This window comes from Pocillopora damicornis, chromosome 10 (genome assembly GCF_964200805.1).
Source record: "Pocillopora damicornis chromosome 10, jaPocDami1.2, whole genome shotgun sequence".
NCBI classification, from domain to species: domain Eukaryota; kingdom Metazoa; phylum Cnidaria; class Anthozoa; order Scleractinia; family Pocilloporidae; genus Pocillopora; species Pocillopora damicornis.
Genome location: NC_142679.1, coordinates 4,164,727 through 4,185,000, shown reverse-complemented (window position 1 = coordinate 4,185,000; position 20,274 = coordinate 4,164,727). Strand labels below are relative to the sequence as shown.

The following is a 20,274-nucleotide window of genomic DNA, read 5'->3' as shown; positions in this document are numbered from 1 at the left end:
GTAAGCAGCCATATTGTTACTGCACCATTGCTCCTTTAACCCTCTAGCTCCCATGCATGACCGAGACAGAATTTCTCCTTACAATATCAATACAATTTCAAGCAGAAAAGGGATGAGAATAGAGAAAAATATCAATGGGAGATTATTAATTGATCCAGTACCACGTTCTCTGAACTAACATTATAAGACCTGTATGACAATTATAAGGAGAATTACTAATGACATCTTGGGAATGAAAGAGTTAAAGAATACCAACCAGTTGCATTTTGTTGCTATCTATTAGGTTTTGTCAGAACTTGAAGAAACAGAACTAAAAGAGGAAAGGGAGAGATTAGCAGGAGACAACAAGAATGAAGAAGACAATCAATTTGCCTTGGATATTGTCAGACCAGGTAATAAATTTTAAGATATTTTTATACATGAACCCTTACTTATGGCCACTTCTCTGGGATGGTCACCTTATTTACAAGCACAATTTCTTTTTCCCCAAGAAAATACATGAAGTACACATATCCAAATGTCTGTTATTGTAAATCTAACTTCAGTGGTTTAAAATCATTTATCAGCCATCATTGAAGAAATTCAAGCCCTTGAGGAAAATGCTAAACAAAAGTTAAGAGATTTAGAAGAGAAACAAGCCAAGAAAGATCAGGAGAGAGAGTTATGGTACAAAGAAAGAAGGCAACAAGATGAGGCACGACGTAAAAGAGAACAAGAAGCTCGTTATGAGAGACAATTACAGTTTGAGGCATCACAGGAGAAGTTACGTAAGGAACAAGAGGTATACTCCATAAAACACATGTTCTCTAGGTTTGTTAGTGACTTGAAGTCTGGAAGCTTGTGCAAACTAACATAGCATCTCTAACTCGTCACATTTTTCTTAATACAGAACAGGTTTAATGATGTTGTGCTTTATGATTTGTGTGAAGCAGCTGCCAAAGGTCTGTGTACTCATATTAACTTTAATGTACTCCACTTAATAGGTTCTCAAAGCTAAATTGGAGGCAGAAGCCAGGGAGGAAGAGAAGAAACTTCAAAAAATGGAGGAGCAGTTCCAGGTAACACTGACAATAGATCAACATGACTGGCTCAAGATCTCATTAGTATTTCTCCTTACTGTCTGCTATGCAATTCTTCAGATGTTAATTCTGAGAATTTGGTATTGGATCTACTAATAATCCCCTAATTGATACTTTTCTTGATTCTCATCACTTGTCTTCTTGATTTTGTATTGATAATGTAAGGAGAAATTCTGTCTTGGTCACTCATGGGAGTTAAAGGGTTAATAAGAGTTTTTTTATGCTCAATTTTTCTGTATGTAAACTACACACTACCCACAATTTTCTTTAACAAAGGGCCAATAGTAGAAAAGTTAGCTTTGGAATCTTCCTGTGGGATATCAATACAATATCAATACCATATCAATCAGGTAAGTAATGAGAATAAAAAAAAATATCAATTTGGGGATAATTAGTTGGTCCAATACTAAATTCTCTAAACTAACATTATAAGAATTGTATGGTTGACAGTAAGGAGAATTACAAATTTGATCTGGGAGTTGAAGGGTTAAGTTATTGCCAAGAAGTGATTACAAAGGATTCATTTTATTAAACTGTAGATGGAGATTAGGAAAATAGAGGAAGAGAAAAGGAAACAGAGTGAGGCTTTGGAAGAGACAAAGGTATGAAGATTGTACTCTATTTTTGATTGGCAAAAATCTGACATGGTGGCCAACTCACATTATTTATGCAGTTGTTATAGCAAATTGTAATACCTGAAATGGTTACATGCCTAAATTCAGCAGGCCAAGAACAGAATGGGGCAGAAACAAAACATATTATAAAACAATAAATTATTGGACTTCACTGTTGAGTGAGCTCAAGAGACTGATTCCAAAAACGATTTTTAATCACACACTGAAACTTTTTCTATTGAACTATTTTAACCTCTAGTTAATATTTTTAGTCTCAGTTCTTAGTTTTAAACTTTAGCTTGTAGTCTTAGTCTTAGTTTTTTTTTATATATTATTAATTTATTTTAAAATTTTTATGAGGACCCTCCTGAAAACCACCTTCAGGTGGTTGGAGGCTTCCTCTCAAATTATTATTATTATTATTATTATTATTATTATTATTTTTGTTATTATAAATTTATCTTGCAAAACATGTTAAACTTAATGACAATGTTGATTGTACTTCCTGCCCATATTAAAGTTTTGCCTAACACAATTTACAGAAAAAGGAGCAAGATTATCAACTTAGGAAGAGAGAAGTTGCTGCTACCAAACTACAGAAGTTTTACAAAGGCTTTAGGTATAAAATTATAATTGTAGCCATAAGGTTGGAATTTGTAAATTGCTTTTTCAAAGATATATATTCAAAGTGCATTAATTATTGCTAATTCTATGAATCATTTGTTGATTAAGAACAAGGAAACAGTTTCAACCAATACTGGAAGCTAAGAAGTTAGAGAGGATAAAGAAAAGAAATGAAGAACTTGACAGCATTGAAAGGGTAGAGAGAAAGCTGAGAGAAGAAGCTGAGAAAAAGAAACTTGAAGATGAACAGAGAAGAAGGGAAGAAAAAGAAAATAGGTTGAGACAAGAAGAAGAAAGAAGGAAACAAGAGGCGGAGGAGAACGAAAGGAAACTGAAAGAAGAGCAGAGGTTACGAGAGGAGAAGAAAAAAAAGATGGAAGAAGTGGAAAAAAGAAGAATTGAGGAAGAGGAGAAGAGGAAAGAAGAAGCCAGGAAAAAGAAAGAGGAAGAAGAAAAGCAGAGAGAAGCAGAGGAGAAACAACAGAGAATTGAAGAGGGAAAGAAAAGGGAAGAAGAGGAGAAAAGAAAGAGAGAAGAAATACAAAAGAAAATTGAAGAAGAGAAACAAAGGATAGCAGAAGAGAACAAGAGGAAAGAGGAAGAAAGGAAGAAAAAGGAGATGGAAGAAAATATGAGAAAAGAGGAAGAAAGAAAGAGAAGGGAGATGGAAGAAAATATGAGAAAAGAGGAAGAAAGAAAGAAAAGGGAGGAAGAGGAAAGACTAAAAGAAGAGCACAGGAGGAAAGTGTTAAAGGAAGAACTGAAAACTAAAGAGGAGAAAGAGAAAATGGAAAGAGAGAGGATTCAAGGAGATGAAAAACTAATGCAAGAAACCAAAGGATTCTCAGATCAACAGAAGTTTGAAACACTAAACAAAGAAATCCCACAAGAGAAAAGGGAAAAGTTATTGGAGCAGGCTAACACATCTGGACAAGAAACAAAACTCTCAACAAGATTGGCATTAACAAAAGAACTAGAGGCAAGGAGACTGCTGTGGGTAAAAGAACATACTCCTTGGAGGTAAATTGAACATAATTTCATATTTTGCAGCACTGATGATGTTTCAGCATTTAAGAAAGTATGTTCTTCACAACAAATGTTTGCAAACCAGCTAAAAAAAAGTGATTAAAATTACTACTTGTACAAGTATCAGATCTAACTTGAAGGGTGCATGCATTCTCAAGCTGCTGCAGAAACAAAAAACAAGTGGCAAATGTCTTAGCATGCTCTAATATCTTTTGAATTTTTTCTGTAACTTGCAGTTATCTTTCCCCTCTCACCTATTTTGTTGTTTCCTGGTGCTGGTGTTAACTTCCGGAAGTGATTAACATGTAACTTCTCTCTATAATATTCTTACTTTATCCAGCAAATGGGTGATGAGAATACTCAAACTTATCCAGTTGAAGTTGATATCTTGATCAAACACCAAATTATTGCAACTAATTTATGAAGAAATTTGTAGAGGGGAGAAGGGAGAATTAGCAGTCAGATCTTGAGAGTTAAAGGGTCAAACAAACAGTGGAAACCACCAGGTAACATTGTTTGGGGAAGAGAGAGGGAAAGGGGGGGGGAGAGAGAGAGGGAAAGAGGGGAAGAGAGAGGGAAAGGGGGGGAGAGAGAGAGGGAAAGAGGGGGAGAGAGAGGGAAAGGGGGGGAGAGAGAGAGGGAAAGAGGGGAAGAGAGAGGGAAAGGGGGGAGAGAGAGAGGGAAAGAGGGGAAGAGAGAGGGAAAGGGGGGGAGAGAGAGAGGGAAAGAGGGGAAGAGAGAGGGAAAGGGGGGGAGAGAGAGAGGGAAAGAGGGGGAGGGGGGAAAGAGAGGGAAAGGGGGAGAGAGAGAGAGAGGGAAAGGGGGAGAGTGAGGGAAAGGGGGAGAGAGAGGGAAAGAAGGGAGAGGGAAAGGGGGATAAGTGTAAGTTTTGGGGAGAGGAGGGCTTTCACGAAACTTTTTACACATGAATTACAAGATTTCTGTTAATTATGTGTGGTGGAGAATTGTTGACCATCTTCTAAGGGGAAGGGTGCTAATTACATTTACCTTTGCCACTCATTGAAGCATGCTCATTCATATGCAAAATGTATCAGATGGCAAGTTGCCAACACCTTACTGACTGAAAATTAGTTTGCAAAGCCACAAACAGAACATTGTTTTGGTTTTTCTAGCACAGTATCCACTTCAGAGGGGAGAACTCATCCTGTAGCAATGAAGTCAAGACCAAGGTAATACATATTTGTTTTACAGTGAAATTCGCTGCAAGAGGAAACTCAAATGTGGCACATCACAATATTTTGTGCTGTGGAGGAAATTAAAGAAATTTAGTTTGGAAAAATAGGAAGAAATTTAAATGGGAAAATTAAACTAGAAGGCACTAGCATCCCGTTACACTCCACTATCAGTAAACATGTTCTCTCCCTACTGCACTACTGTACCTATGCTGTGCTTCTGATGAAGAGAATTTATTTAACAATCTAGAGTTTTCTTAGTTGGCAATCGTTTCCTTTATGTTCACGACCTAATGTTTAATTCAACAATGAAAGGGTAATCGTGTATAATTAGGGAAAAGGAAAGGATATTAACAGATAACAAATTACTTTCTAAGACAAAATTTCAAATTTCAATGAAAATGACTAAAAAATACTGTAATTTTCTTGTTTTAATTATATCTTTATAGAAGAGCATTTTCTGCTGGCAAACATCTTCCTTCTTTAACTGAAGAACAGCTTTTGATGTCATCTCCTCCCAATACGTCTCTCCATAGAGTAAGTAGTTTGTTACTGCTACCAGCCTGTTAACTAGGTATTTCGTTCAAAATCGTGAGAATGTTTTAGGGGAAGAGTATTAGATCAAGATGAAGGGTGGTTAATTTTTCCCAGGTGAAGTGTATCGCACTCAACGAACTTCCAAGCTGTAGTATGCAAGGGCTTAGTCAGTGTCCAGAAGTGAGGTCTTTGTCACTTCAAAACTGCGGATTGTTGGTAGTTGAAGGTTTAGACAAGTGCAAAGAACTACAAGAACTTCATTTACAGGTAAGGAACTCCGTGTCAGTTCCCAGCCGTCTTCATAATCACACGGCAGCCAATTGAAGACCAAAAAAATTAGGTAGTGTGTTTGGTAGTGTGTCGACCGACGCGTCGGTAGGATCGGATTCTTTACCTTACCAAAAAATTGATAGTGTTTTGTAAAAAAGCAAAGTACTGTACTATATAAAACATCCGTTTGAATTAACTATAAAAAACAAAGACGCAATTTAAACTGTAGAGAAAGATAAAACAACGTCTGTTTAAAAAAAAATGACTGTCCTAAGAAGCCGCAGAACGAAGTGCGTCTCTCAGCCAGTACACCTTTCGCACATGATGCCCAAACCTTAGACATCAGTATTGCATTTAGTCGTCATGGTTACATTAAACACATTGTGTGCAATAATTCCACCAACGAACCAACCCACAGACTCCCAAAATTAAGACACTGGTTACACAGAAAGTGATAAGTCATCTTTCTGCTTCCACTTTTATTTCAGGGTAACAACATTGAAGCAATCAACCTTAAAGATCTTCCTAAGCTGGAAGACATATCTCTTGCCAACAACAACTTATCCTCTGTCCATGGATTAGAAGGAATTGGTTCCATTATGTCTTTGGACTTGAGCAATAACAAGATCACCAGAATAGGTAAAAAGAAAGAAAGAAATAGAACCATTTATGTTATGATTATTAATGGTGCGTACACTGTATACGCTGAATACTGTTCAAAGGGAAGGTACCTGCATATCGTTAGACGCGATATCCTCTTTTCGTAACCTGAGTCTCATTTCGCACCAGTGGCCGTCAAAATTTGATGTGAAATTTTGCAAAGCAAATTAAAGTTTGTTCACAGACCTTTATTTCAGATCATTACTCTTTGCGCGTGCTAATCAAGAAGCGCAGAAAATTAAACAAACGCGAACGCCAGGGATTTTGCTTTCATGTTTCCGCTCGTTGTCGCGCGGTGGCTCGCTTTTCTCCCTCTTCGTGCGACAGTAAAGGAAAGAAGGGCCTTGGACAAACCACGAAAAGTGAAGAAGAAACTGTTTCTTACTCCTTATGTATTTCATCCTTAGTGATATAGTTGTTTCATGAGAAATGGGTCATGACTTGAGAGAAACGGAACTCATTCTACGAGAAACGGGGAAAGAGGTGTTACGCTACCGTTGAGAAGTACTAGAATTGCAGAAGGTCTTCTTGACACTCTGGATCTGGTTGTTTGGCGTACAATTGTTATTTCTTTTCGGTTAACTGCCTGTGAATTAGCAATACGTCGACAATCTTTCTTCGACCATTCAATTGCTGATTTGGAACTGTAACCTATACCTCAGTTGACTGCTCACCGTTATGTCAACGATTGTAACTGATCGATATCCTTGCACGAAGGACTCTTGGCTTGTTTTGACGGTTTTTGTTGTTTCGGTACGAATATTTCGTTTAAGAAATAACCGTCTTCTGTCCACCAACATAGTGCCGTTTCTTTCTTGTGCAGGAGATCTAGCATCCTGCAGGAGGCTTCAGAAACTACTCATGGATAACAATCAACTCATAAACACCAAGGTAATGTGAAACGGAAGATGTCGTGATGCTGGATGCTTCGCGAATGGAACTTCTGCAATATTCAAATTGGGCCACGACCTTGAAAGAAGGGTCTCTTTGGGCAAAAAATGATAAAAGACCGATTGGTAGACCATATTCTCTCAGTAGTACTGTAGAGTCAATAACTGAGCTTTTTTTTCTCGACAGGGTTTGTCTTGTCTCTCAAGACTTCAGCGCTTAAGTCTGGCTCACAATCACTTGGCTCGTGTCAGTGAGATTGACAACTGTCTGCTGCTTCAAACGTTGAATCTTCGAGCAAATAATTTACTAGAAGTGAGTAGATTACATCTTTCAAAATGTGCACGTTGATAACCTGATTTTTTCATGTGATAATTATTTTGAAGAGACTTCTTTTTATTCATCACAGCCTCCTCGTGATGTAAACAGTGTTCTCTTGAGAGAGCTTAGACTTGATGATAACAGCATCTCTTCCTTAGATGCCCTGTCGACTGCATGGCTACCCTTGCTTCAGATTCTCAGTGTGAGCCAAAACAGGTGAGAAACAAAAAGACCATAAGGATACCTATTATACAAGGTGCAGGGTTCTGAATACTTCTTGTAATTCCTCATTATGTTGTCCAACCCGCTCGCCCCTCAGAATGGAGGCCTTTTCGATTGAGTGTCGCAAAACCAGAACCAAAGAAATTATGACGGAGAGTAAGAGCAAATTTCAATTGAGTGTCGAAAGTAATCTATGGTTGGATTGGTTTTGCCTCACTACGGTCTGTGACTGATCTAGAAAATTCGCGTCAATCTCTCAACCAATCAAATGCAAAACTAAAATCGATCGCGACGTGGTAACCTGCGTTTTCCCGCGCTACAGGGAGTTTGCGTGTTTGTTTTGTTCTGATCGGCCGTTGTGATCACTCGGGTTTTTTCCTCCGGGTTCTCCGGCTTTCCCCCCTCCAGAACCTGTTCAGTGACACTTACTTGTAACTTTCTCCGTTAGAATCATGTATTTCATGTATATTCATTAGGTTTCAGGTTCTCATCTTCACTCCTGTTTACTAAAGGACACCTTTGAGTGGCAACACCGTACAAGAACCCCCATAACGTCACACCGTTTATTTAAGTCGAGACTCCAGAACTCGAAGCACTTTCTGAAGATAGTTTCGAGTGATCGCTCATAGCACCTGTACAAGCTCGTAGTTGTATTTTTATTCAGTCACACAGTTGTCTTCGTAATTTACTGAGGTTTTCATCGATATTTCGTGTTTGTTTGTAGCATATCTCGGTTAGCGCCTCTCGGTAATTTGATCACGCTGGAGTTTTTGGATATCAGCAACAACTTAATATCAGGTATGAACATTGCAACCCAACTTGTTTGATTTGGCTCGCACTACTAGTGGCTTCTAACAATGAGAGGCGGCTACATTCGAAAATTGCGTTTGTTTCGAAGACTTATTGTTTTGACGCGTGTGTACGCTAGTTATTTTTGCAGACGCCTCTATTTAGGAGAAACTAGCGCGGGTCTGGTGGATATCGACTTCTGGAAGTTTTCACTGTGTTCTTGTTTCCATCTTTATCTGAAGTGATTCACCACACACCTATTTATTATAAACATTTCTTACAGACACTGACAGTCTTCTCCACGGGCTACAAAACTGCCACAGAATTAGAACATTAAAGGCTGCAGAAAATCCTGTTTATGAAGATCCTAACTGCAGGTATTTTGTTCTACATTCATACTCTTGGTGTTTGCGAACATAAATTGTTGTAGCTGACACTGACTGAGATATCACATCATCTTCACAGAGCCTTGATACTGGAATACCTGCCAAACCTATTGAGTTTGGACGACGAGATTACGCACCAGAAAAGCAGAGTAAGAATAATTCTAAACAAACTGAAGAATTTCCACAGCTTTGATAGATCTTTTTATGGAAGAATGATTTCTTACGTTGTCTCACTGGCCTACAATTGGCGTTTTCTCTCATCGCAGGTTTCAGCTGAGAATCAAGCTGTGTTCCTTGAAATGTGTCAGAACCAACTCCATTCTCAGGATAATTTAAAGGCCAAGCAAGAAAAAGAACTCGGGTAGGCTTTGAAACAAAACGTGCAGTGTACGGTGAAGCCACGACGTAACAAATGGTTCAGGGTTATTGCGTTACTCGCCTGTGTGCCTTTGTTTTTTAGACTGGTTTTGTTTTAGCCATAGTAACAAGAGTTAAAATCAGACGTTTTGACTGGACTGCTTGCTTGTATTCAGGGAATTTTTTACCGTAACTGTAAGTAATGTAGTTGTCACCAGGTATCAATATGTATACATTTTTATCCAACAGTGAGATTACGGACGCAAGAAACCCAGAAAGTGTTGTAAGAAGACTACGCTTAAAGGTAAGACAGATTTTTTTTTAGCTATCTACTGTTCTGCAATGTGAGAGTAAATGTTTTTGAGGAAAGATAAATGAGAAGGTCGAGAAGTGGTATTTTATTTCTTTACTTATAATGTTTAGTTCTCCATTTGTCGTTGTTGTCGTGGTTGTTGTTATCGTTTATAATAATGATAGTTTTTTTGTTTTCTTTGAATGTCAGAGTCAACACAACCAGGAAAGATTTGAATTGGCGGTAAGACACCTGCTTGAACACGAAAATTTCAGTTCAGAAAACGCAAGTTGTATGGTCAAGGAAGAGAAAACTTTGGACGGCGACAGAAACCGAGAAGGGAAGGCACAGTTGCACCATCCACAGCTGCACCAGCCGAGTGCAAGGAATGAAAAGGAAGGAAAAACTAAACAGTCAATAGATCTTCTGTAAGTTGAACAATAAAGTTAATATCTGAATTTAGAGTCACTGCGAAATTTCATAATCCATTGTACTAAATACTTGTATGGAGCGGATAATTTAGCTTGAAATTGTGACTCCGCCTTTATTTCGTATTGCGCGGGTTTTTGGGCATTGCGCCCAACTTGACGAAACGATAATTTTGATGAACGACAAGTCTGACAGAACGTGAATTCTGAGCAGTATCGGATTTTATGCGACGACTATTTTCGCGCGGTTCCTTTTGTTGGAGTGGCACTCAACTTGTGCGTCACGTGATATCGCATCACGCTGAGCTGCGCGTCAAATTGTGCACACTTTCATCTTGATTTTCCTTCGATTTTTGTCGCTGTTTACACCAGCAGATCAGTGAGAACTTATCTGTTTAAATAGGGCACAACAATATGTGGCTGCTACTAAGATCCAGGCGCTTTGGAGGGGATGGCACATCAGGCATTTGATTGATGTCAACACCACAAAAGTAAGTTCATTGTTTTACTGATGATACAGCAAATAATTTAACCGTCTGTTTACCCTTTCGCTCTCAAGATCTCATTAATAATTCTCCTTACTGTCTGGCATACAATTCCTATGATGGCAGTTCGGAGAATTTGGTATTGGATCAACTATCAATCCCCTAATTGATATTTTTCTTCATTCTCATCACTTGTCTGCGTGATGCTGTTTTGATATTTTAAATATAAATTTTTTCATGGTCACTCATATGAGTTTAAGGGTTAAAGCCAGCGGTTTGGCTTTGAAAAAGTGCTTCACAGCTTTCGTCTTTTGCTCGTGGTGGCTTACGGTACGATCATGGTTTATTGTAGGTGCTTGTAAGAACCTAGAGGCTATTGATTGGATAACTAACTTCGAACCTTTTCCAGTTTCTGCAAAAACACCTCAGAAGAGTTGATTAGATAATGAAGTCGGAACCTTTAGTTTACAAAAATGCCAGGGGTAGATTTAATTGGAAAGCAAGTCCAAACCTATTAAAATGATAGCGAAGGTGCCCTTAGTGGGAATTTTCGATGTGAGAACTAGTTCGGATATTTCTAGAAAGATTTCTCATCCAAAGGAAAATGTAAGACGAAACACTTCTTCCTCCCCTTCAGTTAACAGTCAAACATGATCGATAGTTTTGTCTTTATTCACAGTGGCTCGCGGCTGTGACCATTCAGTCAGCCTGGCGGGGCTACCTGGTTCGCTCACAACTCAAGAAACAACCCAAGGAACCATGGGATCCGAAAGGAAATTCTGCAGCCACCATAATTCAGGTGAAGACAGCATCACGAGTGATTCCTTTTACTGGTATTAATTTCAAGATTGGAAATGGACGAACCATCAAAAGTAATCCGAGATCGCATTCATTTTTCTTTGCCTCGTGCTGTGATTAGCCCAGAAATTTTCCGCTTCTCTTTTGACAAATCAAATGCAAAAATCACTCGCCCTTTCCTGCTTATCATGAAGTTTGCATGTTTTTTTTACTTTAAATTCTCATCGTCTACTTTTGTTATTTTCCTATCTCATGGCGTCGCAATGACAACCTTGGTGTTTGGTTTTACGGCACTCGTCTGAAATGCGCACTAACAAGGATGGTTCTGGTTATAAAACATACTGCCAAAGGCTTTCTTCCAAAAGAAAAAATATTTGTGGTCGTGAATTTCCTCAGAGTCCCCGCCATGATAACTCTTGTTTACCGAAAGACCAAATTATTCCTCTTTTTCATTCAGGCGCATTTCCGTGGTCAGCGGGTTCGTCGCCGGCTTAATGAAGCTCTGAGGACCGCTCAATTTTATGACGATGAAGGAGAGGAGGAGTTTGATTATGATGAAGAAGTGGATCTTACGGCTTTCGATTTTGACGAAAACGTTTTAGAACAAGGATGGACACCGAGTGAAACTCCACAGCTTCCGTCCAGGTCTGTTTGGTTACACGAGGAAAGCTCATATGTTTGTTTCTCAGCTGTGACCTGGCTTACCGTTGGTTTAGAACTGTTGAATTATGGGTAGGGGGTTGATTGGCAAAGTAACAACTTCTAATCAATGGCTGTTTTTTTCGATTGTTTTTCGAATCGAATACAAATTGCTTTTGTTGGTTCTTTCGATTATCCATGTCTTTGTGGTAGCTTTCCTGGCTGTTTCCCCACGTAAAAAACCACGCGTACTATCCGTGAACCCTTTACACTCTAACATCAGAATGCATATTCTCCTTACTGTTCTCTGTACATTCCCTAAGATGCTGACAAGGAGATTTTGTTTAAAAATCAATCGCATCTTTAGTTGGTGATCATTTCCTTAATTCTCATGACCATAATGCATGATTCAGGCGTGATGTTATAAGGAGAAAATAGATGTTAGTCACTCTTAGGGGTTAAAGGGTTCATGGCAAAGTTCTTCGAAAACGAGAAATCTACCACCGTTGGAATGGGTATAGAACTTAACTTCGTTAATTTTTTTTTATCCTCTTACCTGTAAAGCGAAACCATTTTCTTTGAGATTTTGGCTCAGGAGCTGGCAATAAGTCTTCTCTAAACGTCACTTCACACTTGTTAAGGAAAACCCAATGTGTAATTTAAAAAACATTAAGCGAACAAATTTTAATGTTGTAGAAAAGCCGAATTCATTGTTACTAACTTGAAGTGCTCTGATTTGTGTTCAAGGGGACCAGTGTTAAAATCACCTGGGAAACCAATTAAGGTATGAGTGAGATGCGATCATAGCTAATCATCGTCTTCAATCTTTAACGAGTAGAGTTTGTAATCCACGAAGCTGTAGTTCATTTTAAAAGAGTTATCTAATAATTTAGAAGAGCCGGAACTTTTGTACAATTTCTTAATAGTTTTGTTATGTGTTCTACAACTGGAGTTGTTGTCAAGCTCCTCAAATCAAACGCCGTGGAATAAATTATTTGAATAAAAAATGCAGATTGATTAAAATTGGAGAATAAATTTGAGGCCAAAGAAACGGTTTCTAGTTTTTGACTGAGATGGAATTCTGGGGAAAATACGAGATAGGGGAAAATAAGTATGTTATCACATGTTTAACGTTTACCTTTATCCTTTGATAATTTTAGAAAACGTGGTAATCATGTCCACAATACTTGTTCATTTATAGACATATCTCGAAAAGAATTCCAGGGCTGCCTTCCAACCAGAACCCACGGCACCAAAACCTCGTCACGCCTGGCGTTCAGCAGACTCACCCATTACCGATGTCAATCAACTGCCTGTTGGCAAGGCAACCATAGATCATGACCAGATGTCAGTGACTTCTGGCTTGCAAAGTCATCTGTCACATCGTGCAGAAGAACTGAGCAGCGAGTGGTAAGGATGTAACTGATGTTTTAAGACAGGGTTGCCCTCTTCATTCTGTTTTTTATTCATGTTAGAAAGCCTTGAAAGCTTAACTGAAAATAAGTTCTCAGTTCAGGTGATGAATTTTCCTTCTGCTTTTGACGCATGTATACACGTACTAAGATCCATTTATCGTCTCCGATTAGCTTACAATTGTGTTTGAAATAAATGCGCCAATCAAAGTCTTGCACGGAGGGGTTATGCTTGAATTTCTGTTGGTTCCAGGCATGCTCCACCTTATTGTGGCCTTTGTAAACCTTAATAACGCCCATGTTATGAACACCTAGCATTATTACCACTATTACATTTAGGGGTTTCAGGAGTTCCGAGACAGCTGAACTGATGATGAGAAGAGCGAAAAAGATGAAATATAATCCCGCCAGAAGGAAAAAGCTGCTTGGTAGGTTTTAATGTCAAATTTATTCAGAGAAGAGAAAGGTTTAGCCCGCCACTACGTCTGAGGCGGTTTGTGTAGCTTTTCCTTGACATACCTTTAAACATTACGTTTTTCTACAGGAGATTCTCCTCTAGCAGTATGGACGCCATTTTTGCGTTTTTCAGAAGAGCGGGGTTAAGAGGGAGATAAGCGCGGGGGCGCGCGGGGGCGCGCGGGGGCGCGCGGGGGCGCGCGAGGGCGTGACTCGTGCAAGTGGAGTGGTTCGAAAAGGATGACACTTCTCTTCGTACACGTGACTCACTCCTCGCGTTCGCCACGAGCCTGCCTGCGTACGTCCGACAAACGCAAAAATAAGCTTTTCTTGTGAGCCAAGTGCTAAATAGATAAATTATAGTGTGCACTGGAAGTTTAGTTTTGTAAAAAAGTTGTGAAACATTGGTTACGATTGAGGGGCAAAGAATATGTGGATCCCTCATTACCCGGTAGGATTCAGACCTCACCCAGGTCCGATCTTGAGCTCGAATGATTTATTTATTCATTAATGAATTTAGTTTTTTTTTTTCTATTTTCATGAGATCCCAATAAACGTCTGGCTTTATTCAAGAAGCTGGAAGAAACCAATAAGTTACAAGAGGTGAAACCACCGCCTACGAGAAGACAACCGCCAAATAGAGTAGAATATTTTGCGGGTGAGGGTTGTTACTTAAAAAGCTAAACTGATTATTTTGGCGACGAAAAATTCGGATTTTGCTTTTAGCTGCAACATTCATGTGTGGAAATAGGTTTGCTTGATAAGAGACAAGAAGTAGCTGTTTCTTTTCTTTTCGTTTTGATTTGTGTATGGTCTGTGGTTAGGTAAACACAGCGGTCAAACGTCGGAAATGCTAGGAGGGATCAATTTTAGCCGCCTGCGCGCCAATTTTCCGCCCAAAATTTCCAAGGAAAGCACGAGACTACCGCTGTCACGCAAAATATGCAAAAGAAATAGAAATCTGGGAAAAGGAAGACTCGAACCTTAGTGTAGTTTTTAACTATTATTACAATTATCCTGTTTGTTTACAATTTTGTCAGTTTGAGCTTTATCAAAAAGATATACTCTTTAAACAGCACGACTTTGAGGTTTGTTAGGCCATTCAAAACTCCAGTGAAGCTTCTTAGTTCTGACAGCCTCAAAGCGCGCCACCTTGGCATTAAAAAGTTCGCACTTGCTCAGACGTTTGATCGCTGTCTTGGTGAAGTAAGGCCAGAGAACGGCTGGCAGTTTCGCCTGTTGATCAAACACATCGCCCGAAGGAAAATTCAACAATCAGAATAATAAAATTTGTAACGGGTGATGTAGCGCAGGAAGATGATTAACACGGGCCAGGTGTTAGAGGATCTCTAGTATCAAATTTTCACAGAGTTCAACAAAGATATAGAGTTGATAAAGAGTTGCGATAACCGTCTAATGCCATTTTAAACCTGTTACTTTTGTGCTTTTCGATTTTCTGTTCTCTTCAGCGCGTGAAGCTATGGCTAGTCATCTGAATTCTACATCGCCGACCACTGAAAAGCAAAATAGAGAGAAAATGACTTACAGGTAAGCATTTATATTTACCAATCTTGAACCTTTGCTGTAGATGGTTCTGCTTTGTTTTTGTTTTTGTTAAGTAATTGCATTTAAAATTCTCATAAATCTGCGCAATGATCATGGGGTTACGGAAAATTACCAATTAATGATACAGCGCATTTAGGAACACGAAGGTAAGATTTAAGGAAGTTTTCTCCATGATGGGGCAACACCATGCCTTACACTAGCCTTTTTTACTACCGTAGAGACTACAACGAGTGGCGAAAGTCCTGGCACATACTACTGCTATTGAATTTTTTCTACAACTTTCATTTATCTCCCCCCTTTCTCCGATTTAAATGTTGCCTGAGGTCAACGAAATGGTCGCTCATTTCGTACGACAACGATTGGGTGGAAAGGGGCGCTTTCAAGTAACTTATCACTGATGAATTACAAGATTTCTGTTTATTATATTGAGCGGAGGTGTTTAGACCGGTCACGTATTAGTGGGATGCGTTCCAACTACTTTTGTCATTTATTGTTGTTACGCTTCACCTTGAAACTTCGCTTCTCTGCTCTACCTCGTGAATTTACCTTGTCCCGTTGTGTCATTTGAAATGATTCTTATCTTTAGTTTTTAACACTCCTTATATTTTTGTGGGGCTTCTAGTTGGGTTTACAGGCAGGCCGTTGTTCACGAAGACGAAGAGAAAAACATCATGGCCGACAGAAAGGAATACTCTCCTGATAACAGAGCTAAGAAAACCTCGCCACAAAAGTAATGAACCATGTTTTAGAAACCTATACAGTGCGAAATCGGAGTGTTCTTTATGTAGCTTCATAACGCTTTAAAAACGGCGAGATATGCATCTTTGTACGTGTGGGACACAGGAGCTCTGCACGTATCAAAATGTAATCAAGAACCCCTCAAGTTACAAATTTGTTCCTTAATGAAAGGTTTAAGTGCATCTTCACTAAAAAAAAAAATTAAAAAAAAAAAAACGGGTTTTTTTTGGTTGACATGCATAAGGACTTGAAATTATTCATCGTTACAGGTTCAGAAGACGGAAAGTCCGAGTCAGACATTTCCGCTTTGCCCGCTCTTAATCTATAGGGAGTGTAGAGTTTCGCGATCTACAAATGGTTGGCTGTTTTATTCATTGTTTGATGCAAAATTCAGTCCTAGAAGTCAACCAGCTCCGATAACGTTCTAGACTTGTGAAATGAAGACAAAAATAATAGTTCTGTCACCGCTGACTCGTGTAATTTTTTTCCTCGTGCAACTGGCATAACTTCTCAGAAGTAATTGTATCTGTTATTTTTCTTCACTAGAAACAATCGCTCCTCAGTCAATCTCCCCCACATGGATCCCGTGGTTCTCTCCGGACGTACCCTCCCACTGATAGTAAGTTATGTCTATCATTTTCGAATATAGTGTTGAGGAAGGATCAATTTGTTTAGCACTCTATGATTTTGCGGCCTCCATCACTTGAGACTGATTTTAATTTGGGCTTAGATCTTTCCGCTTTTTTTCGCAGTCCAGTCCACACTTTTCGCAATCCCTGGAACAATCGTCGCCCGAAGGGCTCTCCCCGAGGAGGAATTCATTTTCGTCAGGTTAGCATTCAGTAATACAGAAGGATTGGTGAGATTTGATAAAGAGGAATTTGTCTCTTTAGATCACTTGATCTCGGGAACACGAGTAGTTGAGTCACGGTTTTTGGAATAGTTTATTTTACGTGATGAAAAATGTCCTTGGATAACATAAAAATTTGGAAAATCTTACGCTTGGATTGAAAAATACCAAAGAGGAGAGTGGCGCAAAATGCGAATAGGATCGTTTAGGATAACGCTGAGTGAGTTAGATTTGCTTTCCTTGAAGCCGGTGTTGTAAGGACTGTTCATTCCTTACTTAGAGGGTCACGTACGTTTTCCCGCCATCAAAACTCATTCCGTGCCCAACCTCCTAGCCAGGTCCTCGGCCAGTAGAGAACAACCATTGAAAACAGAGAAAAGCAACAGTGCTGGAGCGCGAATCAACAGAGAATCTAAAAACAAGAGATGATGGTAGTAATCGTACAGTGAGATCCCGTGGTTTACACCTGCACTACGACTGCCTTTTTGGACAGTGTTTAGCACCTTCGTTGAGATTCTATAAACTATTTCCGAGCCTATGGGGGAGGGGAGACTCTGAGACGTCAGAGCATCACAACCATCGGACATGTCTAAATTATAATTACTTTTAATTAATTAAAAAACTTAAGAACTTAGGAAGTTATCGTTTATTTCTTAACGAGACCAAGAGTCAAACTGTTATCTCTCTTGTACTGTAATCGGAATTTAAGGGAGTTATGAAATACCACACTGATTCTGTTGTTCATTTAATTTATTTCACAAGCGAATGTTGTTGATTTTGCTTCCCTTACCATGTCGCCCTCAGTCGCGTCGCTCCCAAGCTTAATCATCTCGCCCTCGCGTGCAGACACGTCGCTTCAATTAGGTCATATCTAAGCAGAAACACTGAGATATCCTTATTACGGGATTTCAAAAAGTAATATCTTAAGCAAAAGTGAGAGTAACCAGTCATTCTGATGACGTGAAGTAAAGCGTGCTTTATTAAAACGTTCGGCTGAGACAACGAGCGAGTAATTAACTTTCAGTACACATCATTTTAAAGCGGAGACTGAAACACTTCAGATCAGCAGATTAACATATTTTCACTTCTATTTCTTTAAGAAATTAATATGTTACTGTTCTCATGATTGTGATCCTTGGGATTCCTGTGTGTGGGATTCTTGAAATCGAGGTCCTTATACGCGGCATTCTCCGACTCAATTTCTCCGAACCTTATGCAATCCCACTCTTTCTTTGCGACCCCAGAATGGTTTTGGGTCTTCCTGCACAAAGCTGTTGGCAAACGACATAATTTTTCAGTTTGAACAAAAGATTCATGAATATCAGTCACAGAATAACATCAATCAGCAGTTGGTCATAGTTCTGTAACCCTTTAAACCTAAGATCAGTACGCATGGTCTCAAAACTATTCTCCTTACGTTTCCTAAAGCTGCTGACAAGGAGAATATGTTAAAAAAATCAATACCTTCTTTCATTTGTGATCATTTGCTTTAATCTCAGGACTTAAATGTGTGATTCAGGGTTGATATCGTTAGGAGAAATTAGATGCTAGTCACTCATAAGGGTGAAGGGTTGACATACTAGTACATGTATAGAGCCAATTTTTTATTGGTGGCCGTGGTAATCACTTTGTAATAATATTAATTTCCTGCTACTTTGGAGCGGAAAAAGCTCGCCACAATATTTTTTATCAGTGGTTAGTCGCGCCGTTGAAACCCGTTGTCTTAACTTACCTTTCCCGGCTACGGACACGGCGTTCTCGACACAGACCCCACGCGGTTACACAGTTTTTGACGACATCCGCGTTTTTAGGGCTCCGTTCGTCCCACGCCGGATGAATTTGAAAACGCAACATACAATAGCCTATTTAGCTGGGGTGGATGGAATGGGGGAAGCAGTTTACATGAGCATGGAGCGCGAAAAATCCTTACACCCAACTACTGCTACATGCATAAATTAGTAATGCAAGCTTTATAGACGTGACAACTGTTACCAATATACACGATTGTAAAATATTTATTTTTGTCTCAGAAATTCAATCAATATATCGCTCTAACCGTCATCGTGATTTTGAACTCAGTTCTTCTATTTTAATTTACTGAGTGAAACGCGGCCGCAGTCTGCAAACATTTAGTCAACAAAAGTAAATTTCTCCACCAAGCTAGTTAGTGCTTTTTCTTTGGGTTTTTTTCTTCCCTTTCTCCAATGTCTTGAATTTTTCGTGGGCCATGAAAGGGATATTAGTTGTTGTATTACGCCTTTACAAACACAGCATGATTATTTGTTCGCATTGCTAACTGAAGCAAACTCATCACGGATTCCCGAGGAAGAAGAAGACATTTTTAATGAATGACTGAAAAATGTAGGTATAGTGAAATAAGACTAAATTGTTTACTTTGCGAAAGGATAGAGAAGCTGTTACCTTTCCGGAAAATTTTCCTCCTCTTCTTCTTCTTCGTCTTCGTCGAAGTCATAGTCATCGTTCAGATAATCAAGACCCCATCCTTCATCTGTAACTGCATTGGCTGATACTTCTTTCTCGGCCCCAAAATCTCTCGCTTCCTCTTTCCCAAATGTTTCCGAAACGACAGTTTGCTGAAATAGAACTGTGGACCATGCTACCATGGCGAAGAGAACCAACTTGTTCATAGTGGTGACCTTGTCTTAGTTGGTCCTTTAGTAAGGGACAGATAACTTTGAAAGGTGGTCAAGTTACACTGATAGTTTTTCCTTGGGAAGGGATCTTTTTATGTAAGCGTCACTCTGGAAAAACGCTTAACACTTAAAAATATTGTTTCTCCAATTATAGTTTATGCGCCAGCTTCTCAGGTCGATCAAATATATTGGTATTGACTAATAAGTCGTCGCCACGAAAAAGATTAATAAATAGAAAAACCGTTAAAGTGTTCCGATTCGAAATTAGAACTAATCACTAGTGCGTGCGTTACTTGCTAAAGTCCGGTACTGTTATGTATTTCCCAACTTTTCTTTATTGAGCTGGAAGAGTTACAAAACTGAAAGATCATGTCACTGTCACAATACCATAGTATTGTCTTGTTCATTTTCCTGTAATTTTTATCAGCGTTTCTATCAGCTGATATTGATTCGCGTGAGCTCCCAGTGAAATAGAGACTGGTTGTCTGAAATCGTATTGTTTACCCGAGGTAATGATACTAATAATGTAATTGATTTGAGTAAGAACTGTGGACACATACATGTAGTTCCAGATTTACCCTAATAATTTTGAAGGAAACATTTATTAGCAATCACCTTACAAATTCTAAAGGACAATTCCATTGATGTCAGAAACGACGCTCTTTCATCCAATATTTTAACTTCCGCAGAGCAGGCGACCGTTGGAAAATATAGGGAAAAGCCGCAAAGATTCTTAGCATGGCTGTTAGAGTTCGAGAGATGCACTTCAAACGCGGCATTCGTTTGCCTTTTATACAGTGATAATATCGCGCAAATTAAGAACAATGAGGAACATATTTTGACTGCGGCATCCTCCCCTCCATGTAGACTGCTTCCTTACCTTCAGGGGAAGGATAAGGCATTAAACCTACGTGCAACATTAAGGATACACGCCTACACTCGGCCATGTTGTTCGGGAAAAGCCCCCGTGCTCTGAGGATCTAGACCACA

At 39.2% G+C, this 20,274-nt stretch overlaps 2 protein-coding genes across 5 annotated transcripts in view; one reads left to right on the top strand and one right to left on the bottom strand.

Moving 5' to 3' along the window:
- The window catches only part of LOC113669241 (leucine-rich repeat- and IQ domain-containing protein 1), a 20,433-nt gene extending 3,054 nt beyond the window's left edge, over positions 1-17,379 (top strand). Inside the window, exons 4-34 of one of the 4 annotated variants that reach the window (XM_089184966.1) lie at positions 284-392; positions 567-781; positions 984-1,058; positions 1,619-1,681; positions 2,236-2,312; positions 2,426-3,337; positions 4,477-4,533; positions 4,986-5,073; positions 5,188-5,340; positions 5,832-5,982; positions 6,827-6,894; positions 7,081-7,206; positions 7,301-7,428; positions 8,159-8,232; positions 8,507-8,600; positions 8,689-8,758; positions 8,876-8,970; positions 9,216-9,270; positions 9,469-9,686; positions 10,090-10,177; positions 10,851-10,970; positions 11,427-11,614; positions 12,356-12,392; positions 12,810-13,018; positions 13,360-13,448; positions 14,021-14,134; positions 14,946-15,024; positions 15,665-15,772; positions 16,327-16,399; positions 16,533-16,611; positions 16,965-17,379. In XM_089184966.1, coding sequence (XP_089041092.1) covers positions 284-392; positions 567-781; positions 984-1,058; positions 1,619-1,681; positions 2,236-2,312; positions 2,426-3,337; positions 4,477-4,533; positions 4,986-5,073; positions 5,188-5,340; positions 5,832-5,982; positions 6,827-6,894; positions 7,081-7,206; positions 7,301-7,428; positions 8,159-8,232; positions 8,507-8,600; positions 8,689-8,758; positions 8,876-8,970; positions 9,216-9,270; positions 9,469-9,686; positions 10,090-10,177; positions 10,851-10,970; positions 11,427-11,614; positions 12,356-12,392; positions 12,810-13,018; positions 13,360-13,448; positions 14,021-14,134; positions 14,946-15,024; positions 15,665-15,772; positions 16,327-16,399; positions 16,533-16,611; positions 16,965-17,059 — 4,107 coding nt within the window. In that variant the 3' untranslated portion in view covers positions 17,060-17,379. Of the gene's footprint in view, positions 1-283; positions 393-566; positions 782-983; positions 1,059-1,618; positions 1,682-2,235; positions 2,313-2,425; positions 3,338-4,476; positions 4,534-4,985; positions 5,074-5,187; positions 5,341-5,831; positions 5,983-6,826; positions 6,895-7,080; positions 7,207-7,300; positions 7,429-8,158; positions 8,233-8,506; positions 8,601-8,688; positions 8,759-8,875; positions 8,971-9,215; positions 9,271-9,468; positions 9,687-10,089; positions 10,178-10,850; positions 10,971-11,426; positions 11,615-12,355; positions 12,393-12,809; positions 13,019-13,359; positions 13,449-14,020; positions 14,135-14,945; positions 15,025-15,664; positions 15,773-16,326; positions 16,400-16,510; positions 16,612-16,910 lie in introns of all 4 variants that reach the window. The other 3 variants (XM_089184965.1, XM_089184969.1, XM_089184967.1) reach the window with 3 other exon arrangements.
- Positions 17,380-17,586: 207 nt separating this feature from the next.
- LOC113669240 (uncharacterized) lies at positions 17,587-19,413 on the bottom strand. Its single transcript, XM_027185239.2, has 2 exons — positions 19,052-19,413; positions 17,587-17,901 (listed from the first exon to the last, which is right to left on the bottom strand). The coding sequence occupies exons 1-2, from the start codon at positions 19,276-19,278 to the stop codon at positions 17,826-17,828; spliced, it is 303 nt and encodes a 100-aa protein (XP_027041040.2). The 5' UTR covers positions 19,279-19,413; the 3' UTR covers positions 17,587-17,825.
- Between the last annotated feature and the right edge of the window lie 861 nt (positions 19,414-20,274).

Coding starts and splice junctions, on each gene's coding strand:
- LOC113669240 (XM_027185239.2), bottom strand. CDS start 19,278: ATGAACAAGTTGGTTCTCTTCGCCATGGTAGCATGGTCCACAGTTCTA. Junction 17,902..19,051: donor GAGGAAAATTTTCCGGAAAG/GTAACAGCTTCT, acceptor GTTTGCCAACAG/CTTTGTGCAGGAAGACCCAA.